Source organism: Silene latifolia, chromosome 2 (assembly GCF_048544455.1).
Source record: "Silene latifolia isolate original U9 population chromosome 2, ASM4854445v1, whole genome shotgun sequence".
Lineage (NCBI taxonomy): Eukaryota > Viridiplantae > Streptophyta > Magnoliopsida > Caryophyllales > Caryophyllaceae > Silene > Silene latifolia.
The window spans coordinates 24,553,875-24,577,484 of NC_133527.1; the positions used below are offsets into that span (position 1 = coordinate 24,553,875).

Genomic DNA, 23,610 nt, shown 5'->3' on the forward strand with positions numbered 1-23,610 from the left:
TATGTTTTACAAAACCGTGATGATCCATTCGGGGATGGTGAGCAGATATTGACATGTGATGATCTTATGATAGCTGCGGGATCAAGGAAGGGAGTGTCATCACCTAGAGTCTTAGCTTTCGCTTTCACGAGTCTTTTGATACTTTTTGAGTTGTAGTCGGTTTACATTTCCTTACACTTTAGTTTGGGTTTTGAGACATGTAATAGTATTAACTTTACAATTTATTAATTGTTCTTTGATGGTCCCTATTGATATACTTACCTCGGGCAATCGTGATGGTAGCACTTTTATATGCTAGGGTGGTCCTTGGTGTATGGGGGTGTTACAGTATGTTTTTTTGGGTTTGAAAGTTAACCTAAATGACCCGACGCGAAGAACTTAACATATACCCGTTCCGACATCCGAACTCAAGACTCGAGCTTGACCTGGACCCAAATGTACCCGACCCAATACAACCCGACTCGAATGTTTATTGTTACATATTAATTATGGAGTATTATATATAAATAACTTAGATAATAGTTGACTCGGAAATAATCCAAACCCAAAATAACCTAACCTACCCCGAGTCGTACTTTTCAAGCCCAAAATCGACCCGACCCGAGCCCGAGTCCGAGTCCGAGTCCGACCTAATTAACTCATCTGCCAAGTCAACTTGATTCTTTACTAAGTAGTTGTTACCTGTCATTAAGCATTAAGGATACTATACTTCCTAGTCCTAGTCTAATTTCCCTATTCTATGATGATTACTTTATTCTATACGTTTTATTGTATAATTAGTCAATTACTAACTACTCCCTCCACAAACCTATTTTCACCCCATTTGCTTTATTGCGGTCTCCAAGACGACACTTTGACCGTGTTTTTCGAAGTCTATATGTTACTTTTTTTTCTTGAAATTTTTTTTCGTGAAAGATGTCATGAAAATAAGTGTAAATGTTTTTGTTTTATAATCTAATAATTTTTATTTCCCAACCTATTTACGGTCAAAGTTCGGAAACTTTGACCTCCCAAAAGCAAATGGGGTGAAAATAGGTTTGTGGAGGGAGTAGTACAAATCCCGTGCTAAAACACGATTTTTTTTAGGTTGTACTGTTCGAGAACTTAATTATTAAACAATTTGGTCGTTTTATCTTTAACATTTGTAATTGCTGACGTGTAGTATTATGAGTTAGGATAGATAAAATTAACAATCTTACCAGGAATGATACTTTAACTAAAACTATTTTTTTTTTTGAAGAAAAAAAGTTGTTAATGTAAGGCCATGTTCTTTTGAACTTAAAGTTGCTGAACTTAACTTAATTTTTCTGAACTTAACTTAATTTTGCTGAACTTAATTTTTGCTGAACTTTTCTGAACTTAATTTTTCTGAACTTAATTTTGCTGAAATTTTCTGAACTTAATTTTACTGAACTTAATTTTGCTGAACTTTGCTGAACTTAACTTTTAACTTATAATAGCTTAACTTTTCTAAATTAAAATAATCTTACTTAAATTAACTTAATTTAATTTCACTTAATACTACTACTACTACTAATAATAATAATAATAATAATAATAATAATAATAATAATAATAATAATAATTCCCTTCAAAAATAATAATAATAATAATATTTAATAATAATAATAATATTTAATAATAATAATAATAAAGAAATATAACTAAAAACACAAATAAAGATTATAAAATACTTTATTTATATAAGTTAATATTTTTGTACACATTACCTAATACATAAAAATAAAAAGTAAATCACATTACTTTTTTTTCTTTCTAATCATCTAGTTCCATATTATCATCTTCCTCGTCACTTTCTTCATCTTCATTTGAGCGCACCCCGTCAAATCCATTGCCTCGCCAAATGTTTTTGACTATGTTATTTCGCACCTTGTACATAGCTTTTTTCCGCTTCTTATCAAACATGCCTAAATCTTTTGTCCTTAGAACGTTCACATATTGTATAACAGGTATCCCATGAGTGTGCATCCGTATAAAATTATGAAGTGTGAAATTAGAAATAATAATGGACATTTGATACTTAGGTGACATTTGAGCCATAACTTTTAACACCTTCCACCTTTTTTTCAATTGACCAAATGCCATTTCAACTTTCATTCTCAATGACGAATGTCGGTAATTAAAATGCTCTAACATACCTTCGGGGGATAGGTAAGAATTCGGCTTTAAATAAATGTTTTTTTTTGAAAAAATTATATAGAATAATAATTAATCTCGGATTGTTTATACAACCGATTTGAACGGAAATTGTATCTATTTTTTAAAACTCGTCAATATTATGAAACTTATTATTCTGCTTAACTTTTCTGAACTTAATTTTGCTGAACTTTTCTGAACTTAATTTTTTGAACTTTTTCAACTTAATTTTGCTGAACTTAACTTAACTTAATTTTGCTGAACTTTTCTGAACTTAACTTAATTTTGCTGAACTTAACTTATAAAGAGTGACTTTAAGTCCAAAAGAACAGGGCCTAATTGAAACAACTTATTCTTTTTTATCCATATAAAATTTTTCATTGAATTATTGTAATTTTTATATAGTACAGAGTAACTAATATTAAAAAAAATGTAAGGAGTACACATTAATTCAACAGAATGACTAAATTTATATAATATATTTTAATATTATATAGTACTAATTAAGATAGATATACATGAGAAAAATGTGATATACGTAGATTAAAATGTATTAGGCTTAAATGCTCAATCATAAAACTCCAATGTTAGACCCAATATAAATCTGGATTAGCCCCCAACAAATTAGCCCGAACTTCTAGCTTGATACTTTTAGGCGGAAAATGGCGGAAAAATGTCTTAACTTTTTTATTCTCTTAGTATTACAGATATGGCTGGTCATTAGTGCGGGTCAGCCTTGCTAACCCGGCCCCAGCCCGTCTGTGACCCGTGGATGAAACCAGCCTGCCCGACCCGCCCTATATTCGGGCCGGTTCCGGGCCCCAAATGTCAAACCTGGACCCACCCATAAACCCGCCTCACAGGTCACTTTTGACTCGACCCGCCTCAACCCGCCCCGGATCCGGCCGACCCGCACTGATGACCACCCCTAATTACAGAGGAAGTATTATTGAGGATTCCTTAGGATTTGTATTATGTTTCCATATCTACGGTTATGTATTTGTATAAATAGTCTTCTTATTAATCAATCAATAATAAATCATCAATTATTAGTGAACAACGACTTGGGTAAGAAGTCACTGGTACTCTCACATAAGATATCGAAAATTCTTTGATCTGAAACTCTTTGTTTTATCACACCAAAGTTCAAATGGAGAAGATAGACATGAAGGCTCCTCATTCTATGGGAACCACCATTATTGGCGTCACCTACAATGGTGGCATTGTTCTTGGCGCTGATTCCAGGACTAGCACCGGTAACTCCTTTAATTCTCGACCCTCTTCTTATTATTATTCTCATTGACACTTTGTAAATTTAATTTAATTCTACCCTTGTAATTTTTGTAAAATTTTAAATGTTGGATTAATAGTGGGATTATAGAAATTGTAGGGCTTTAGAAGTAGAAAAGTTGAAATTCAAATTGAAATTTACTGAAATTGAAATTGTAGGGCACGTTAGAAAAATTTGATTTGTATGTCAGTTTAATTCAAGTTTGTAACATGTGCTAAAATTAGTGATTGAGATTCACAATGCTGGTATTTTATGTCTTGTTCATGTTGGTTATGTGTTTGTTGTATAGGTGTTTATGTTGCCAATCGTGCATCGGACAAGATTACCAAGCTTACTGATAATGTCTATATCTGTCGTTCTGGATCGGTAATCCCATATTTATGTACCCATTTGATTTAACTTTGGTTTATTTTTATTTCATGTGTTTAGCACTCTGTACATTTGTTTGGTTCCTGGTGCTGTAGGCTCTGGTTTCTATAGATAGGTCTGTAGTAATGTATAACACTATAACCAGGATCATTAGACAAAATTTGTTTGGTTCGTGGTGCTGTACGAGTAATTGTTTAATCATTAGACAAAATTTAGTAGGAGTCCTTGAGGCAATGCCGCACTGGGGTAATAATGCTCATTTAGTAGGAGATTATATTAGAGATACGGGTTACCTTGATTCATTAGAACCCGTCTGTTTTTTGTGTAAATGATTTCATCCCATGGTGCTGATGTTTCTTGATAGTCAAAGGGCTATGAGGAATAGATGGCATTACTTATATTTGGCCACACTGTCTGTACTTGCCCAATACATGCAATGCTGATAGAGTCCTTAGAGATGTTTTGGCAGCGTTAATTTTAGTGAACAGGTTTAACATTGGCACATTACAGGCAGCAGACTCTCAGGTGCTATCGGATTATGCGCGGTATTTTCTTCACCAACACACGTAAGATATTCTTCTCGTCATCCTTGTCTTCCTTTGCTTTAGATGAGATGAATGATTAATTCCTGTAGTATCTGGTATTCTTCCCTCTTGAGGGGGATATTCTACTAACAGCGTTGTTGTAGTAAAATTTGGCTGTGAGTCCTGTGACTAGCTATGAAGTAATTATTTTCCTGGGAAACAATGGGTTGTTTTTTCTTTATGTGCCCAACTGGATAGAACTTAATTTCTAAAAATATCCACTATAGTGTACTCTCAAGCATTCACGTCGGGTGGTGATGTGTCTTGTATGGTGACGTCTCTCCCTTAGACCTTAAGATGATCATCTGAAAAAGAAAATAGAACCATCAGTTGTGGCGTAATGAAGAAATCACAAAATCAAGCGAATGAGATATTTTTAGGTCATCTTTGTTTTTTGTTGTAAAGAGAGCCACAAGGGTGATTTTGATGCTGACGGGATTTGAACCCAAGTGAGCACCACCTCTCGTCCTCTCATGACTTTAGTTCATCTTTGTGACCAGGCAATTTTAATATTTCATTGACTGCATCTCAAGATTTTCAACTTCCATGCCAAGAGGGTTATTAGCCATTACGCCCATAGAAATTGCGCTAGTGCCATGGTAAATGTTGGCCAAAAGACAATGTTTTGGCTGTTAAGTAAAGGATTTTCAACTTGTTGCATGTATTTACCGTAAATTAGTCTTGAGACTTACTTTTTCTGCATTGACTTATTATATCCTCTCCCCTTTCTATCCTTCTTGTGCATTGCTATTTTGCTAACTCTCAATGCCTGATTATGTATTTCAGGATACAGTTGGACCAGCCTGCGCCAGTCAAAGTTGCCGCAAATCTTGCTAGGCTACTATCATATAATAATAAGGTGATTCTTTTTGGTACCATTGTGCTGTCTAATCTTTTCTATCCTACACCAGCTTTTCCTCCGTGTTATGTAATCTTCCGTTTTTAAATTATTACAGGACATGCTACAAACTGGCCTCATAGTTGGAGGTTGGAGTAAACACGAAGGAGGGAAAATTTTTGGTATTCCACTTGGAGGGACCATCATTGAGCAACCGTTTGCTATTGGAGGTATGTCTCCTTCACGGTTTTTTGACCACTTCAATTTCATATCAATTTATTCACGAGTTAGTTAATTGGACCAACATACTTCATATATGTGTCGCCAACATTATAGTGTAATTAAGGTTCTGAATGTATAAAGTTAACTGAATTCAGCTAAATGTTGGAGGTTAGTAAATCTAGAAAGAGCTGGTCATGAACACTGCTAGTTCTTCTGTTGCTGGTTCCGTCTGCATTTAATAAATGCAACTTAGATTATGCAGGCAATTGCCTTAAGCTTCCACATATCCTCTGATATTGCATGTTTTTTGCAGGATCTGGCTCGTCCTACTTGTACGGGTTTTTTGATCAAGCTTGGAAAGAGGGTATGACTAAAGAAGAAGCTGAGGTACTTACTTCTTTTGCAGACCCACAGTTTGTTTCCCAAATATTACATTTATGCCCCTCCCACGGCCAACCCCGCTAATAGTAAAGCGAGAAAAATAAAGGGATATATGATCTGTTGTTGGATACAGTTATGATTCAAGCAATATTTTTGAAGAAACAAGGGTGATATTAGATTATTAGGATTGATTATAGAATGATGATTTATTTGATTTTCAAAATGTTTTCTTGTTCGATCATTTGCAGGCATTAGTAGTCAAAGCAGTTTCGCTTGCTATTGCTCGTGATGGTGCTAGTGGTGGCGTTGTTCGAACCGTTACTGTAAGAACTCCCTTTTAAAATATCAACTGGCTGCTTTTTTTTTTTTGTTATAAGACTTACACGGAGATTGGGCAAAACTCCTGACCCAATTTGACTAATCTTGTACTCAAATAGGATAACATACTCGATATGACTAGACCAAACTGACCCATGGCCATTCCAAAAGACCCATGTTTCAGGGCAGTTTGTCATTAGTGAACTGAATGTACCAGCTAAGCTTTTGTTATGTATGAGTGGTGGTGACCCATATGCATCTAGTGATTCTAGTCACACTGCAAATAAAACTCGCGTTGTTTCAGATTGACAAAGACAGTCCAGAAAGGAAGTTCTACCCGGGTGACAAGCTCCAGTTATGGCACGAAGAAATGGAGCCACAAAACTCATTGTTAGACATTTGGGGCGGTGCTAATGCTCCCATGCGCGAATAGGCTGCTGCTCTCAATCCTGGTTCTACCTTTTGGAGCGTGTTTTTAGCTTGTGACCGTGTGATAATCTTAATCTGTTGTACATATAAGTGAACTTTTTGGTGGAAATTTTCATGTCTTGCAAATATGATGATGAAAAAAAAAAAAAAAAGAAAAAAAAAAAAAGAAAAGAAATTATCAAATATATTTCATGGACGAGAGTTACAGGAACATGCAAAAATAGCAGTGTAAACCCACAAAATTTGTAAATCACTTTCGAAAATAATGAATCAGCAAAAATATGAAAATGATTAAACTACGGGAGGAAAAAAAGTTGAAATTAAAGACGACTATATTATTAGAGGCAAATGTCATAATCAAATTAGCAATTGAAAAATACCAATATAGTCAGTCACTCCCTTTTCAAATCCAGTTTGGTTACTTGGTTTAAGAAAAAGAAAAGAAAAGAATTCTTATATCAGAACCAAACTTGTTTTCTAGCAAAACATGAATCGGAGCAGGATCCGGGTTTCTAAACCGATTTTAAACTTTTTGGCATGCTGCTTATTTTCTCTCTATTATGATCAATGACTAATTGACTACTATTGGGTCAACTAGTTAAGAAAACCAGTTCTGTTTTTGAATAACCAAAGCAAATTGCATTTTTACTAAACATATTTTAACCGAGTTGGAAAAAAAAAACAAATTTATGGTTTTCTATTTTAGGTTTCAATTCGGTTGAGAATTATAAAATCGGGTCTTTTTTTTTTGTTCTCGTCCCTAATTATGACTATAAATGACTAAATTAGACCTAACGGATAAAAACCACAATTAAAAACTAAATATACCCAGACATGATAAAAAATAGATAAAACAACAAGTCCACAACCGAAACAAATTCGAAACCCAAAAGAACTCATCCATCTATGTATAAATGGCAAAACTCATCTGGCTCGAATGTCCTAACTCGAGACTCGAACTAAGAAGCTGAACTTGACCCGCAATCCAACTTAATCCGATTTATTTGAATGTTTATTATTGAACACTGACCATTTTTTATTTTTTTTTTTTTTTTTTTTTGACAGCAAACACTGGCCATGTTAGTAGCTATATATTTTAGGAAATTGTACACACATTGGGACAAAATTGTCAAACATGAGCCCTCTTCTAGTGTTAGTGTGGTAAATGGTCTTGTATTTTGGTAAACAATATACCACCTGCCGTGAACAAGACCGATCACCTTCAATAATTTCTCGGGCTATGGTCTGATGCATGCGGTTCTCTATGGTTGCGTCGCAACACCCACTGCCCTCCTTAAATCGTGCTTATTCCAAATTGTTGCTCCAAAAATAAGTGTCGGGGTATTACAGTATGTAGCTTAAAGGGATCCTCCCCAAGTGACCTGATTTGAATTGTCCAACTTCCAAATTCCAAGGTGAGTAATGTGTACTAAAACTATCACACACTACCGAGAGCAAGCTTCATCCAATGTTATGTCCAGGACCATGATCTGATGTGAAATCCTTCGGCACCCTATGCAATCTCACAAGCTCGTACTGGTTAGCGGAAACAACCTCCTCTAAACTCAAGAGTTTCCTTCATTGGAAGGAAGTAAGCAACCTTGGACAATTGATCGAATACAACCCAAATCGCGTGCTCCGCGCTCCATATCTCAGCAGTATGATTACAAAATCCATACAGGAATCTCGAAAGGTTGTAAGCAATTATCTGGTCACCTATGCTAAAAGTTAAACTTCTGGTTAGCCGTTAGTGTAAAAGAGTTTAACGAAAAATTAATTTGATGATACGAGATTTTACAAATTAATCTGAATAACGATTCAACTTTATGCAATTGGCCATTTTACAAGTTTTTGTATGTGAAGCATTCGGGTAAAGCCATGCCGCAGCCTCCGTCTACCATGGTGGTTCAGATGACACAGAGCGTAATAATGAGAACTTAACAGGGACGCCCTATCAACACTTGGAGGTGGAAAATTCGCGCCACTTGCTGAATTGATCTCTCCTGAGCAATGGCCACAAAAAGGAAAGACAAAACCTCCAACAAATTAATTAGTCACTTAAGCCATCATCAAGAAAATCGAGAGCATGGTCGTCTGTAGTCGGAAAAGCATTAGGATGGACTTCCAAGGGTTCAGCTTCTGCTAGGGTCACCATCTCCAAACATCCCCTCCTTGAATCAGAGATGCCATTTTCATAGTCAAGTATGTCACAGTCGTATCCGTCTTCAGGGTCAAAGATATCCTGCTTATGAAATTTGCACATAATATTCCATAGGCCGTTAGTTAGTGTAAAAGATAATCCTCTCAAAACTTCTATCTACTATAGTAGGCTAAGAAATAATGTCAGGGAGCGAGCAATTACTTCATCCTACAGAATTCCAAAGGAGAAGTGCCCTTTAAATATCTTGTTTTGCCACTGAACACAAGCAGACAGTAGAGATGTACCAGGCACTCACAGCCAAAATCAGGAAAAAAGCAATGTTTATCACAAAAATGGGTTTGGAAGTTGCACAATATAAGCATAATATATGGTGTGATGGGAATACCAGCAACAATTTAAAAGGTAAGACTGTATGGAATGCTCTGGAGAATGGCAAGATGTAGGTCATGTAGCATGAGGTGGAGAGATATGATGAAATCAAAGATGGCTTTTTGAGCAAGAAAATGGTAATAGACGGGCAGAGGAACTGATGGCCAAATGGATATAAATTCTCTAATGCATATGGTCTGGACAGCATAACTCTTTCATTACTACTTTGGCAATCTCAGCTAAGACGAGGAATGTTTTGATGAATAGATGCAATTTATGCTGTCAGGCAGCAGAAACTTCATTGTGTTTATACTTGAATGCCAGATATCTGAAGAAGTATGGCAGGCAATAAAAGGCGGCAGCATATCAATGTTGGAGCTACTAGATTGGTCGTGGTTCTTAGATAGATGAAGCACTGCAATTAGAGGAAAACACCAACAGAAAAGGTAACAAAGATGCACTATGATGGCTGGTTGGCTACAAAGCCTACAATATACACCCTCCATTTTCTATTTTCTTCCCATTTGCTATTTTACAGTCTCCCAAGACCGGAACTTTGACCGTAATTTCTGACATGTAAATGTTACGGAGTACTTTCTTTTGTAGAAAATAATATTTTGTGAAAGATGGTTTGATAATAAATGTAAATATTTTAGTTTTATTTATTAATAATTTTTATTCTCCAATATATTTACGGTCAAAGTTTGGTAGCTCTGACCTCCAAAAAACACATGGGAAAAAATAGGAAAGTGGAGGGAGTATGAATTACGGAAAGAAAGAAACCACCGAATTTTTCAAGATGCAAAAAAGTATTGAATATGGATGCATATCCAAGTGCCGAACTAGCTGTAAATAGTTTTTTTTGAATAAAGGAGACTGTTCTAAAATGAAAATACTGGTATGTAGACACCTCTTCAAAAAAGAATTATATCAACTCATTTAAACTTGGAGGTATAGTTACAACGTATGAAATTTTTGAAAGTGAAATAGAGAGTATCTAGGATAAGGCTTAAAACCATTGAAAATCATGCTAAATAATTCAGACTAATTGTCTGTCTCTACTTTTGTCTTTGCTACTAGAAGAAGTATTGGATCTCCGGAATGGGCAGATACAGATTCCTATGTTATTCTCACTCGGCTGCAAGGGTCGGACACAACACAATGCTGGAGTGTTGGAGGTGATATTTTCCGCAAAGTTTTAAATTTTTTGGTCTAAATTGAAGTGTCGGAGTAACATAAAATTGGAGTCGACACCCATATCTTTGACTGTCATGTCAGACATGGGGAACGCTCTAAAAGTGAAGAGTTCAAGTAAAATCTGTTACGAGATATACCTCATCATCTAGCATAGTTGGCTTCTCGGCTTCCACAATCCAGTCATCGAATAAACCTTCAAGAAGAGCACTGTCAAATGATATCAACTCATTTGATGGCCTTATTTGGCGCTCCCTGAGTCTCAAGTTATAGTGAATGTATACAAGTTCATCTAACTTCTTTTGAGCTAGACCGTTTTGCCTTTGATGATGAATTTGATCATGAATACTCCAGTTATGTTCACATCCAACAGAGGAACAGGTCTGACTAAGAATGCGTAAAGCTATTTGCTGAAGCTCCAAACAATTTACACCATGCTGCTGCCACCATATCGCTGGCACAAAGAAACTGATTCAGCACAATGAACACAAGCAAAAATTCTTGCTCTAATACTAAATCTAATCTTCTAACCTGGATCAAGCTCTGTTCTTGTACTGATAGCCAATTCAGTACCAAAATCAGCTTTAGCAGATATGAAATCAGAAATCTGCAATAAAGAGAAGAAATCATTAATGTAAATTGATAGCGAAATTTAGTCATCTACCAGGTTAAAAATTAAAAAAGTATCTTGTTCACTAGTTTTTACAATAACCAATTAGTCTCTTGTGAGACTCATATTAATATAACGTGAGACCAACCCAATTCAACTAAGATCAACAACCCACTAAAATAAACTCCCTTTGTCCCGGTCATTTGTTGTCTTATTCCATTTTGGGGTGTCTAAGTCAATTGTTGTCCTTTCTATTCTAAGAATGCATTTGATGAGTAATTTGATCATTCACACACAATTTGATCCACTTGTCATCTAATAATTGACTCCCTCCTCTTTCCTTGGTCTTTGTGCCAAACCCAAAGGACAACAATTGAGTGGAACGGAGGGAGTAGAACCAACAACTACCATGTAATATGGGTTAGTCTCATGATAATGTTATATAAAGACCACTATATAAGAGAATTTGTGTACAGTAGTCACAGTTATTTACGAAATAACAATTGTGACTATTAAATTGTCCGTGGAGAGATTACCTGCATGGATGCAGAAACCCGTCTCCCACTGTCAGGTCCAAGTCGAACAATACATTCATTTAGTCCACGCGCTACTTCTGGGTTCTTCACAAGTAAAGAAAAAGATCAGCACGAGAAACGTAAGTATATATTCAAACAAAAAAGTTTCAGTGGAAGCATACCGATTGATAATCTGGTCGATATCTATAGGCGGGGTTTAAGCAGTAAGCAGCAAGATAAAAGGGATGACGAAAAAGTGAACTCCAGTGACTCTCAATCACATTCAAGAAAGGACCATACTTATGCATGTCATCCCCTTGAAGATTTTTTATTGCAAGCTTCACCTTGTACATGTCATGGTATATAAATGGCATTGCCATGTTACCATAACAATCAACTTTCTGAAGTATGAGCAAGATTGGCTCGACTACTTTCCAGATGTACAGCACTTTCTTCCAAAATGAAGTATTCAATACAATTTTCTCCACTTCTTTACCTTCATCTGACTTAGAACACTGACATAAAAGCCATTTGCTTGATTGGAACATCCGCCTAAGCTCTATCTTATAGTCCAACACACCTTGCAAGCAAAAGAAGCTGGCTGCATGCCTTGTAATACCAGGCCTCAGAAGGTCCTGCCCCCCTGTAAATTCCCTTTTCATTAGGTTCAGTAACCATCTACGGTTGTAGATGAACTTAGTTAGTTTTTGCGCTTTCTCCATGCACTCACCAACAAGCTTTATCTTTGTAAATTCTTCAAGAACTTTGTTGATGCAATAGACAGCACACGGTGTCCAAAACAATTTTTTTCTTTTGTCTTCTAGCATCTTACCAGCAGCCCTGTAACTGTGAGTATTCTGAGTAACTACCTACAAAGTAAATATATACGACACTATGTAAAACGGGACAGAAAAAAGGGCAAAATTATATCATAGAACGTATACACTAACAAAAAAATTCAATGACTGTCATGAAAGATGGTCTCATATGAATATAATGTGAGACCCAACTTCTAATTCAAAATCTTACCCATAAAGTCAAAAACCAATAAAATCGGAAGTCAAAGAATAAGTATTCGTTTACACTGGGTGGTCTCGTAACCCATTAAGAGTCTAAGACCATCTCATGGACGTCTGTAAAAACAATGAAGAAGATAGGCAAATACCTGGACAACATTCTCCTCGCCAATCTCGTCCACCACTCTGTCAAGCAGCTTGAACAAAGTTAAAGGATCATCTAATACATCAGTGGCATCAAATGAAGATACAAAGTACACGCCACGAGGACAGGAAGCTAAAAAATTAATAACTGTTCTGCCGTGCGAATTTCTCCAACTATCTGCCATAATGGAACAACCAGTAACCGCCCAACAGGTCCTATACTCAGCCAGATAACTTTTCACTGTGGACAATTCATCTTGTAGAAATCGACCAGAAATATGTCGGCTTGAAGGACCAACAACACCTGGTCCATAATGACCCACAAGATCCAGCATCTTCTGGAAGGACTGAGAGCTAGCGGCTTGCATAGGGACCCCAGCATAATAGAAAAACTCGCAAATGGCTGACACCACCTCTCTGCGATGCTTCTTATTTGGCCCAGGGCTGCCTTGCTGGTAAGTAAGTGGCATATGATGTATTGGTGTCTTTAGAAAGGTAGGATTTAGCCTTGACCTTTTGAGATAAATGTCAGAGCAACTTCCTGAAGTCCTTCCACTAACGCCCATTCTGAAATCCCTTGCCGATCTTTTACTACAAGTTACTACTTTATCCGTATCATACAGTGAATTTTCTTCTGCCTCATCATCTTCAGGATCACTATCTGAATACGTAAAGAAAGATGGTGTATCCGTGTCATCTGGTTTTCTGAGCTTTCTTCCAGTACGATGCCATTTCATGTTCTCTTTTATTTTCATGTAGACTTCATCAGGAGCATTTTTACAGGGAGCAACTTCTCCAGGAATTCTAGCCAGGTGTTGTTTAAATCGATTAATGCCACCACTAACTATCTTGCCACAATAGTTACACTTGACCTTCTTCTTCTTCTCATCTTGAGCAACACCATGTTCCCAACCAGGATCAACATATCCCAGTGAACGAAGAGGAGTTAAAACCTCAACCAAACCCTTGTCATTCACCACTCTCTTGCCCTTTCTACTATTGCCACCATTATCCATTGTGTCTGCCCGATCATCATTATCCTCAGCAGGAGTCTGATAATTTATATATTCTTGCTGATCATTCTCAGACAGTTTTGGCTTTTTATTAGAACGGCAACTCTCCAAATTCTCTCTCATTTTCATATATACATCTTCTGGAGCCTTGTCACAGTATGTAACTTCTCCAGAGACTCTAGCTAAGTGTTGTTTTAGTCTGTATATCCCACCACTAACTACCTTCCCACAATAGTTGCACTTAACTTTCTTCTTCTTTGCATCTTGGGCAGTCGCATGATCCCAACCAGGGTCCACATATCCAGTTGGACGGAGGGGAGCCAGTTCTCCCATTACCTCATATAAAGAGCCCAAGTTTCAAACTGTTACAATATTGATAAGTTAGCCTTCCCCCTTTAAAAGTCAACGAACACTTGGGACTTCTTGTTGAAAGAAGCATTAAAACAGTATAGAGAGTGTTCTTAAATACCCCCCCCCCCCCCACCACAAGTGTTAAAGTGGTAGCAAGTGGTGGTGACGGAGGTGGTGGAAGGTGGAAAAAGGTAGGGACGAGGGCACTGTATAGTGGTAATGCATTACCCTATGGGGAGGTTGGTAATGCATTCACCTAATATGAGAGTAATAGTTCCCCCACCACCACGTCTTTCAACCTTTCACCACCACCACTCCTCTAATTTAACACTAGTGTTGACCTCATTACTCTAGTAATAGTTCCTCCCATTTCAAGCAAGCCCTAAAGGGTAAAAGCAGTTACAGATAGCACATAGAGTTGTCCTAGGAACACATCACTCCAACCACAGCCGTAGCTGATGGTTCATGAAAACATATAACTTCTAAGATCTGGCAATGAATATGCAACAAGGAAAAGAAAAATATTAGCAACTCAAGTGCTATTGCAGTAGAACTCCCAACCTAGGAGCAGAACCAGTAAAAATTAAGATGGACAACCATTTGAAACATGTCGACTAAAATGCCAACCTCCTATGTCAAAAGACGAGAAATATTTGTTCATATGGTCAAATAAGTCAAGTTACTCACGTATGTATAAGAAAAATCTTACACGGCAATACCTTTCTATTTTCGTAAGATCTAAAACAATCGTTTGATTAGAACCACGTCCATAGCTAATCTGTTGGTTCATTATGGTCATGGAAATTGGAAGTATATGAGCTTACTCTCTACTTGTTCCGTGAGTTGGAAGGCTGAAGCGACCATACTGAAATTAGGGCTAAAGTGCTAGTTTTTCTCTTATGATATACTAAGTAACTCGAATTCTGAATTGCCATAGACACACGCCTACAAAAAAATTTACTCAAACAATCACAAAGTTTACTACTGTGCAGGAAGTAAAATAACAGGATTAATATAACACACAGCTCCACCTCTCATATGTAATCATTTCACAGAGTTACAAAACTGCAAAAGAACTTATCTGTTTTCACAGCCATTTCGGTGCGGTGATTAAACAGAGATTTCTTAGTATACTTGCATCCATTTCAAGTCCTCAACTTTTAAGTTTCAAAGGTAGATGCTGACACTAAAAGGATGAGAAAAACAGCCACTTATACAACAACAACATTACCCCAGTGCCTCAATGACTCCCGCAAATTGCGGGGTAAGGGGGGGTCGGATGTAGGTAGTCTTACCCTTATTTTAGCAACACAAAGAGGCAAACAGCCACTTATTCGCAGAAAAAAAAAAAAAAAAAAAAAAAAAAAATGGCTACATGATTGGCAGTTTTGCTATTTTGTTACATATAACAATTACTGCCTCAAAACAAGGACCGGCTAATTGCATTTCATTTACCAAATTATTAAACAAACTCCAACTAATACTTTTGGCTACTTTATTGATCTCAAGGGGTAAGATGACGACTAACACCCTAACAAGATAATCAAGGTCAAGGAACTCTCTTCCCATGACTCGTCCCTAAGACACCCGCAAAGACGCATCATTATCATTGCTAACATATAAGCATACTTTTACCTTATAACACATTTCCAGTTATATAGCTTTAGAGTTTGAATAACGAGTTCCATTCTACTGTTTCAGTGTTACATATACAGTTAAACATGCAAGACCGTCTCTTGTAGGAGTTTGAGTGGCACAAATATTTATATAATCCCTACTTGAAAAGGACTACATTCTGTAAACAGACTCCTGATATGAATAATGAGTTCCATTCTACCGTAACGTATACAATTGGACTTTCGAGACCGTCTCCTGCAGGAATTTGCATTGCAGAACTAATACATCCTCTAAACAGACGCCTAGCGGATGCACATGTCATAACTAACTAAAATAATCGACGTCTCATTTGACACTCTCTGTCCTAGTTCCACAAGTATACTACACAATGTCCTGCATTACCTTGCACAAAAAACTACATAGTTGAAGTAAAAAAGTGATATGTACCACAATTTACCAGAATCAACGAATCAAAGTGAAAAAAAAAATAACCTAAATAAGTGAAATAGATGCTCAATTCGCATAATCATAGCTCAAAAATATCTAAATTGCGCAAATGTCGAAAAAATGCAATAATACCTTAAAAATGTGATTTTACTGCATATTCTACGTCCTTACACCGCAAATTGCATAAGCAAATCGAATATTAGCGATTTTCTGAGAAGATACGAAGAAATCGGCGATGTTAGGGGCGGAATCGGAGGAGAATCGGAGAAGAACGATTTGAATCGAGCGAGTTAGGTGAGTCGAGATTAGCGAATCGTGTGACTCGGGTGTGAAATTAGGGTTTGGGTGTATGTGGATGGGATAACCGATCTGAGTTGACTCAATGATTTTTCCGATTGGATAACACGCGTCGCGACTGTTAAACAAGCGATTGAGTTGAATATTCCGAGTTGGGTCGGGCCCAAAGGTTGACGGTTCGAATCTGCCTAAATGCATATTAAACGTTTTCACTCTTCTTAATCAGTCGTCCCGTGTCCAACACCGTGTCGCACATCGACACTGGTCGGACACACGCCTAAATGTGTCGGACGCTTATAAGCCATCTCTAACCTTCTTCATTTATTTGGGCACGTGTCTGACTGTCCGACGCGTGTCCATGGTATTTGGGCACGTGTCCGACGCTTGTCCTTGGTATTTGGATATCATATGCGGCGAATAACTTAGACGAGAAATGAGTTGCCGAAAGAAATTGATTAGAACATGGGTTTGGGTGAGAAATTAAATGAATTATAGTAAAGGTCAAGTTTACCATCACTTATTTAAATTTAATATCAAATATTTTTATAAAAAAAAAATCGAACATTTATAATTACGGAGTATAAAATATTAATAGGCTTATCGCGTACCTATGCAAAGATAATATTTATACCCTAGCAAAACAAATGAATGCGAACCACAGAGAGACGGGAGTTGTTAATTACTCCCTCCGTACCACACCAAAGGTAATACTTACTATAAACGGACGTATCACACCAAAGGTAACATTCCTTATTTGGCCCACAACATTACCAAATTATCCTTATAACCATTTGATATTTACACAAAATGTCATTATATACTCCACCTACCAACTCACAATTAAATACCCAATTACACACCCCACCTATTTATTCCCTCTTTACCCTTACTTTTTCCACGTTTTCTTAAATACTCCATTTTTCCCTACGTTACCTTTGGTGTGGTACGGAGGGAGTAGTTGTTATGGATTGAACTTTTATCTCGGTAGGTTAACGATTGATTTGATTTGGTTGAAGTGATGTAATGATAAAACAATAATAAAGAAAATGTCTAGGGAGGTCGGGTCACACATGCTAATTATGTAAATGCTCATGTCAAATTAGGAAGTTGATTATACGATAAATATTTAGGCTTAAAGACACCCACCTTACGATATTAGTGTCAACCATAGACCGGATCCTAGAGAAACTCTCGTCCATGACTAGGTCTTCCTACTACACATAATTAGTCTAATTCAATTCCGTGCCTCTCGACTTTTAGAATAAATGAACAAACTTAACCAATGAATAAGGCCTTTAATCATAGATTAAACATTAAGGTGCAAACATGTGATAGAAACAATTATACAATATTAACTTATCCTTATTTTGACATTTACATATTACTTAATCATGCAAGGCTTCCTTTATTCCCTACACAAAGGTAAATTATTCTAACATTGTGAAAATATAAACTAAACTAATGCTAAATGAAATGATAAATAACATAATTAAAATAAAGATAGAATTACCTTGAATGGAAATAGAAGAATAATTGCAAATAGAAATAATTTGGAAATAACTTGGAATAAATCTTGAACTTGATAATAGAAATATTGTAATAAACTAATATAAGCTAAACTAAACTAAACTAAACTACTAATATTTAGAGAGAATTTTGGAATAGAAATATGTGTAAGAATGGTGTAAAAGATGTGTGAGATTAGCACCTCTTATATAGGAAATAAGGGAGTAAACTTTGTAGAGGAATCCCAAAATGGCATTCTAAACACACTCTTAATTTTCCTTCAATTCTTGAGTAATTGCCAAAAGGAATCCCATGCAAATTCTTAATGTCTCTTTAATCACATGGTTAAATGTGATATTAGCATCCAAAGCTTCTTAGCATCCAATATTTTCCACCATAATTTGGACTTTGAATTTGGGCTTGACTTGCATATTGACTTTGCTTGCATTTTCATTTTGATCCAACACTTTCTTCATGCAAAATCCATACACTTCCAACACTTAGTCCAATCTTGCTCTCATACTTAGTCTTGCTTCTAGTGTTGACACATTTTATAGCACTTTAGCTCATTTAGCTCATTTTCCTACAACACACACTTGAACACACAATTGCACTAGAAACACAATATTAGCTTAAAAACACTTTGATAAGTGCTAAATGATATGTAAAATCAAACTAATATAAGGGGTTAAAATGTATAAAATATGCACTTATCAAATATATATTTTATTAAATTTAATTAACGTGTCCCGTGTCCTAAATTTTATGGGATGTTGTGTTACGTCTCCATGTCCGTTTTGGTGCTACCTAGATAAGAACTACTTTCTTCGATTCTTTGGAATTTGATTAAAATAATCCTCACAAATCCTAAAAATTGGGACAATTCCAGAGAAACGAAAAGAGTAGTTTTTCTCATGCAAAGTGCAAACATGTCCATGTTAATAATAATGAGCTCATTGTAACCTCTTTCCCAGTCTATTTCTAGGCTCCTATTTCTAACCCCTTTAGCTATAGCCTAGAGCCATGAATTTAGCCGTCGTTAATGTACAAACCCAACGTGATATACGATTTAATAAAGGAACAAGAGTTAGCGTTAGTGGTAAGAGCTCTCTTATTTCAACCATAAAGTTGGGGGTTTGATTCTCTGTAACACCCCCATACTCCAAGTGCCTTACCAGGACCACTCAGGTATGAAGACATTACCATCTCGGTTACCCGAGGCAATGATAATCAAATAAACAATGAAGAAACAATATTTAAATATAAATACTTAGTGAAGAGTTACAATTCTCAAACCAAACCAAAATGCAATACACGTTCTCAACTGACTGTTCTAACTGAAATGTAAATGACTAATAAGCTACAGCGGAAGACTCCTATCATCATGTCGTGGCCACCCCAGCTATCCCAGTACTCATCTCAATACCTGCTCAATATCTGCTCACCATCCCCGAATGGATCACCGCAGGTTTACAAAACAACACCGGGGTCAGTACTAATCACACAATTCAAATTATAATAACAATAAGATAAACAGACAGCTTAACTGTCACACACACACAATCACGCCAAATCCAATCATCCCAATCACTGACTGTCCACTGGACCAGCCCTGCCAGTGGGGGACCGCAGCCGTACCCACCAAATCCTCGCTCCACATAGTGAGCGACAACCCTGTCCATTAATGTGCACATCCCTTCTGTGGCGGGTTTCACAGAAGGCGAAACTAGGGCGTGAAGCCACTCCCGCAAGTGACCCCACTCAGCCGAGGCCACGCCTCGCGAACCATCAACAACGATCACAACCACAATCACAATACAATTATTATATCAAACAACCAAATACAATACATCAACCAATACCCCATTATGGGACTAATACTGAGTAGGAAATCCTACCTGGTAAGCACACAATCAGACGGTCTCTACTGCTGAATCAAAAAGCCTCCTCTATGAACCCTCCTCCTATCATACAACACATAAAGGCTACCAAATCACATACTACACATAAACCCCCAAATCTCTAAATTAGGGTTTAACCAAATCAAAGGAAACACAATAAAAAGGGTACATAGATCTTACCCTCGACGCAAGGACCTCAACGGTATAATCAACGCTAAGAACTGACCTTCCAAACTCCGGGAATTGCTAAGAATGCGATTAAGAAGATGAACTTGTTTGCTTTCTCTCTTAAACAGTAATTTAGGTTTTGCAAAAGTGATTTAGAATAATGACGACAAAGCTTATATACCTTAATCGCATAATTAACAAAACCCGAGAAAACTTCCTCAGAAAAACCGCTACTCGATCGAGTACCCAAGGATACTCGATCGAGTACCCCTACTCGATCGAGAGTACCCCACTACTCGATCGAGTACCCAACAGTCGAAACTTTTCTAAAACGCAACTTACCCTTACTCGACAGAGTAAGGCCTACTCGATAGAGTACCCCAAGACTTATAAATACGGAGTATTACAGTCTTCCCTCCTTAAAAGGAACTTCGTCCCCGAAGTTCAAACCACTACCAAACAAAGGTACTTCCACAACATTCCCGACTCAACAATCAAACAAAATTCCACATAAAACATGATACGAACCCAACTCATCCCGACAAACATACCGACACAACATATAAAAGGGGTATAAAACTCTTAAAAACTATTCGCGATCATCTCCTACCCCCCTAAAAGAAACAAGGTTACGTCCCCGTAACCATACATACCTGGTCAAAAAGGAAAGGGTAACGCTCTTTCATAGCCTCCTCTGGCTCCCATGTAGCTTCCTCGGTCTCGTGGTTAGACCAAAGGATCTTAAGCAAAACTGTCTCACCGCTCCTAGTCTTTCCAACCTTTCGGTCTAGAATCTGCTTAGGCACCTCAAGATATGATAAGGATTCATCCAGCTCTAAGCTCTCTGCCTCTAACACATGTGACGGGTCACTCACATACTTCCGCAGCTGCGATACGTGAAACACATTATGTACTCTCTCTAACGCAGCAGGTAAAGCTAAACGATAAGCAACCTCTCCCACTCGCTCTAAGATCTCATAAAGACCGATGAACTTCTGACTCAGCTTGCCTTTCTTCCCAAATCTCATAACCCCACGCATAGGAGACACTTTCAGTAGAACCTTATCCCCAACCTGAAACTCTATATCCCGGCGATGTAGATCTGCATAACTCTTTTGTCGATCTTGAGCTGCTCTCATCCTTTCCCTGATCATTTTAATCTGTTCCACCATCTCATGCACCATCTCTGGTCCCAAAACCACTGCCTCAGCACTATCGTCCCAACAGATTGGACTCCTACATCTTCTCCCGTACAAAGCCTCAAACGGTGCTATACCAATACTAGTGTGATAGCTGTTATTGTAAGAAAATTCTATCAAGTCCAACCTCTGCTCCCAGCTACCACCAAAATCCATCACACAAGCTCGCAACATATCCTCAAGAGTCTTGATTGTTCTCTCGATCGCCGTCTGTCGCAGGATGAAATGTTGTACTCATCTTCAAGGTTGTTCCCAACGATTCCTGCAACTCCTTCCAAAACCTCGATATAAACCTCGCATCTCTGTCAGACATTATGTCCTTAGGGACTCCATGTAATTTAAGCACGTTCTTTCGATACGCCATAGCCAATTGTGCCTTAGTCCATGTATCTTTCATTGGAACAAAGTGAGCTGACTTGGTCAGTCGATCTACTATTACCCAAATCATGTTGTTACCTTGTTGACTCTTTGGTAAACCCACAATGAAATCCATGGAAATGGATTCCCACTTCCACTCAGGTACCTCTAAAGACTGAATCTTACCTTGTGGTCGTCGCTGTTCCCCTTTAACTCTCTGGCATGTCAAACAACGGACACAAACTCATTTGTCTCTTTCTTCATCCAGGCCCAAAACGTTTTCTTCAAATCCTTGTATAGCTTGTCTCCACTGGATGAATGAATATGGTGTGCAATGCGCCTCTGTCATGATAGTCTTTTTCAACTCCTCATCATTAGGAACACACCACCTACCATCAAACCGCAAACTACCATCTGTATGAATAGAAAAGTGGGACACTGTCCCTTTCTCTACTCCAGCTCTCCACTCAACTATCTTAGGATCCAAAGCCTGCTTACCTCGAATATCATCATAAAACTCAAGCTGTACTGTCATATCACTCATGGCATCTCCTTTCTGCATCATATGTATCCCAAAGCTCGCTACCTCATCCCTCAGCCTCATCAAGGATAAAGCTGTACACAGAGAATGTACACTCTTCCTACTCAAAGCATCAGCAACAACATTGGCCTTCCCTTCATGGTAGATTATTTCCATGTCATAATCGCCAATCAGCTCCATCCACCTCCTCTGTCTCATATTCAACTCCTTCTGCGTGAAGATGTACTTGAGACTCTTGTGATCAGAAAATACCTTAAAGATTGCTCCATAAAGGTAGTGTCTCCAAATCTTGAGAGCAAACACCACTGCACCCAACTCCAGATCATGAGTAGGGTAATTCTCCTCATAAGGCTTCAATTGCCTAGAAGCATAGGCAATCACTTTACCATTCTGCATCAACACACATCCCAACCCATTCTTTGAGGCATCTGTATAAACCTCAAAGTTCTCGCTCCCTTCAGGCAATGCTAAGACAGGAGCTGTGGTAAAACGCTCCTTTAATGTTTGGAACGTCGTCTCACAACTCTCATCCCAACGAAACCTGTTCTCTTTCCTCATCAACGCTGTCATAAGTCTAGCTATCTTGGAGAAATCCTTCACGAACCGTCTGTAGTATCCAGTTAAACCCAAGAAACTCCTAACCTCGGCAACATTCTTTGGTGCTTCCCACTTTGTCACTGCCTCTATCTTCGCCGGATCCACAGCTACCCCATCTTTAGAGATTACATGCCCCAGAAAAGCAACTTTCTCTAACCAGAACTCACACTTGGATAGCTTAGCATACAACTCATGATCCTTCAAAGTTTGCAACATGATCCTCAGATGCTCCTCATGCTCCTCCTTAGTCTTAGAGTAGACTAAGATGTCATCGATGAATACCACCACAAACTGGTCTAAAAACTGTCTGAAGATTCTGTTCATTAAATCCATAAACACTGCCGGTGCATTGGACAACCCAAACGGCATCACCACATACTCATAATGGCCATACCTTGACGTGAAAGTTGTCTTTGGTATGTCCACCTCTCTAATCTTCACCTGATGGTACCCCTACCTCAAATCAATCTTAGAAAAGACTGTTGCACCACTCAACTGATCAAATAGGTCATCTATCCTTGGCAAAGGATACTTGTTCTTTATCGTCACTCGGTTCAGCTCCCTGTAATCTATGCATAACCTCAAGCTCCCATCTTTCTTCTTCACGAAAAGAACTGGTGCTCCCCACGACGATACACTTGGTCTAATGTATCCCTTCTCTATCAAATCATCCAACTGCTTCCTAAGCTCCTCCATCTCCTTAGGACCCATACGGTACGGTGCCTTAGAGATCGGCCCCGTCCCTCGGCTTCAACTCAACGGTGAAATATATCTCCCTCTTCGGTGGCAACCCGGAATCTCCTCTCGGAAAACGTCCGCAAACTCTCCCACCACTGGTATCTCATCAACCGTCGGACTCTCTATCCGGTCATCTCTCACATGGCACAAGATCGAGGACATCCTTCCTCGATAAGACTTCAAGGTGACATTTGCAATCAACTTAACTTTGGGTTTGACTAGAAACCCACGATAAGACACACTAACACCCTTAGGACCTCTTAAAGACACTTTCTTTTTA

The 23,610-nt window shown here is 37.8% G+C and overlaps 2 protein-coding genes across 2 annotated transcripts; one reads left to right on the forward strand and one right to left on the reverse strand.

The window, feature by feature from the left end:
- The first annotated feature begins 3,119 nt into the window (after nt 1-3,119).
- On the forward strand, nt 3,120-6,698 carry LOC141642462 (proteasome subunit beta type-6-like). Its single transcript, XM_074451271.1, has 8 exons — nt 3,120-3,413; nt 3,738-3,814; nt 4,328-4,383; nt 5,188-5,260; nt 5,358-5,469; nt 5,775-5,848; nt 6,091-6,165; nt 6,465-6,698. The coding sequence occupies exons 1-8, from the start codon at nt 3,308-3,310 to the stop codon at nt 6,591-6,593; spliced, it is 702 nt and encodes a 233-aa protein (XP_074307372.1). The 5' UTR covers nt 3,120-3,307; the 3' UTR covers nt 6,594-6,698.
- Nucleotides 6,699-8,346: 1,648 nt separating this feature from the next.
- LOC141642463 (uncharacterized) lies at nt 8,347-16,477 on the reverse strand. The gene is made up of 7 exons (XM_074451272.1): nt 16,159-16,477; nt 12,604-13,973; nt 11,621-12,307; nt 11,460-11,543; nt 10,845-10,920; nt 10,454-10,767; nt 8,347-8,831 (listed from the first exon to the last, which is right to left on the reverse strand). The coding sequence occupies exons 2-7, from the start codon at nt 13,942-13,944 to the stop codon at nt 8,640-8,642; spliced, it is 2,694 nt and encodes an 897-aa protein (XP_074307373.1). The 5' UTR covers nt 13,945-13,973; nt 16,159-16,477; the 3' UTR covers nt 8,347-8,639.
- Between the last annotated feature and the right edge of the window lie 7,133 nt (nt 16,478-23,610).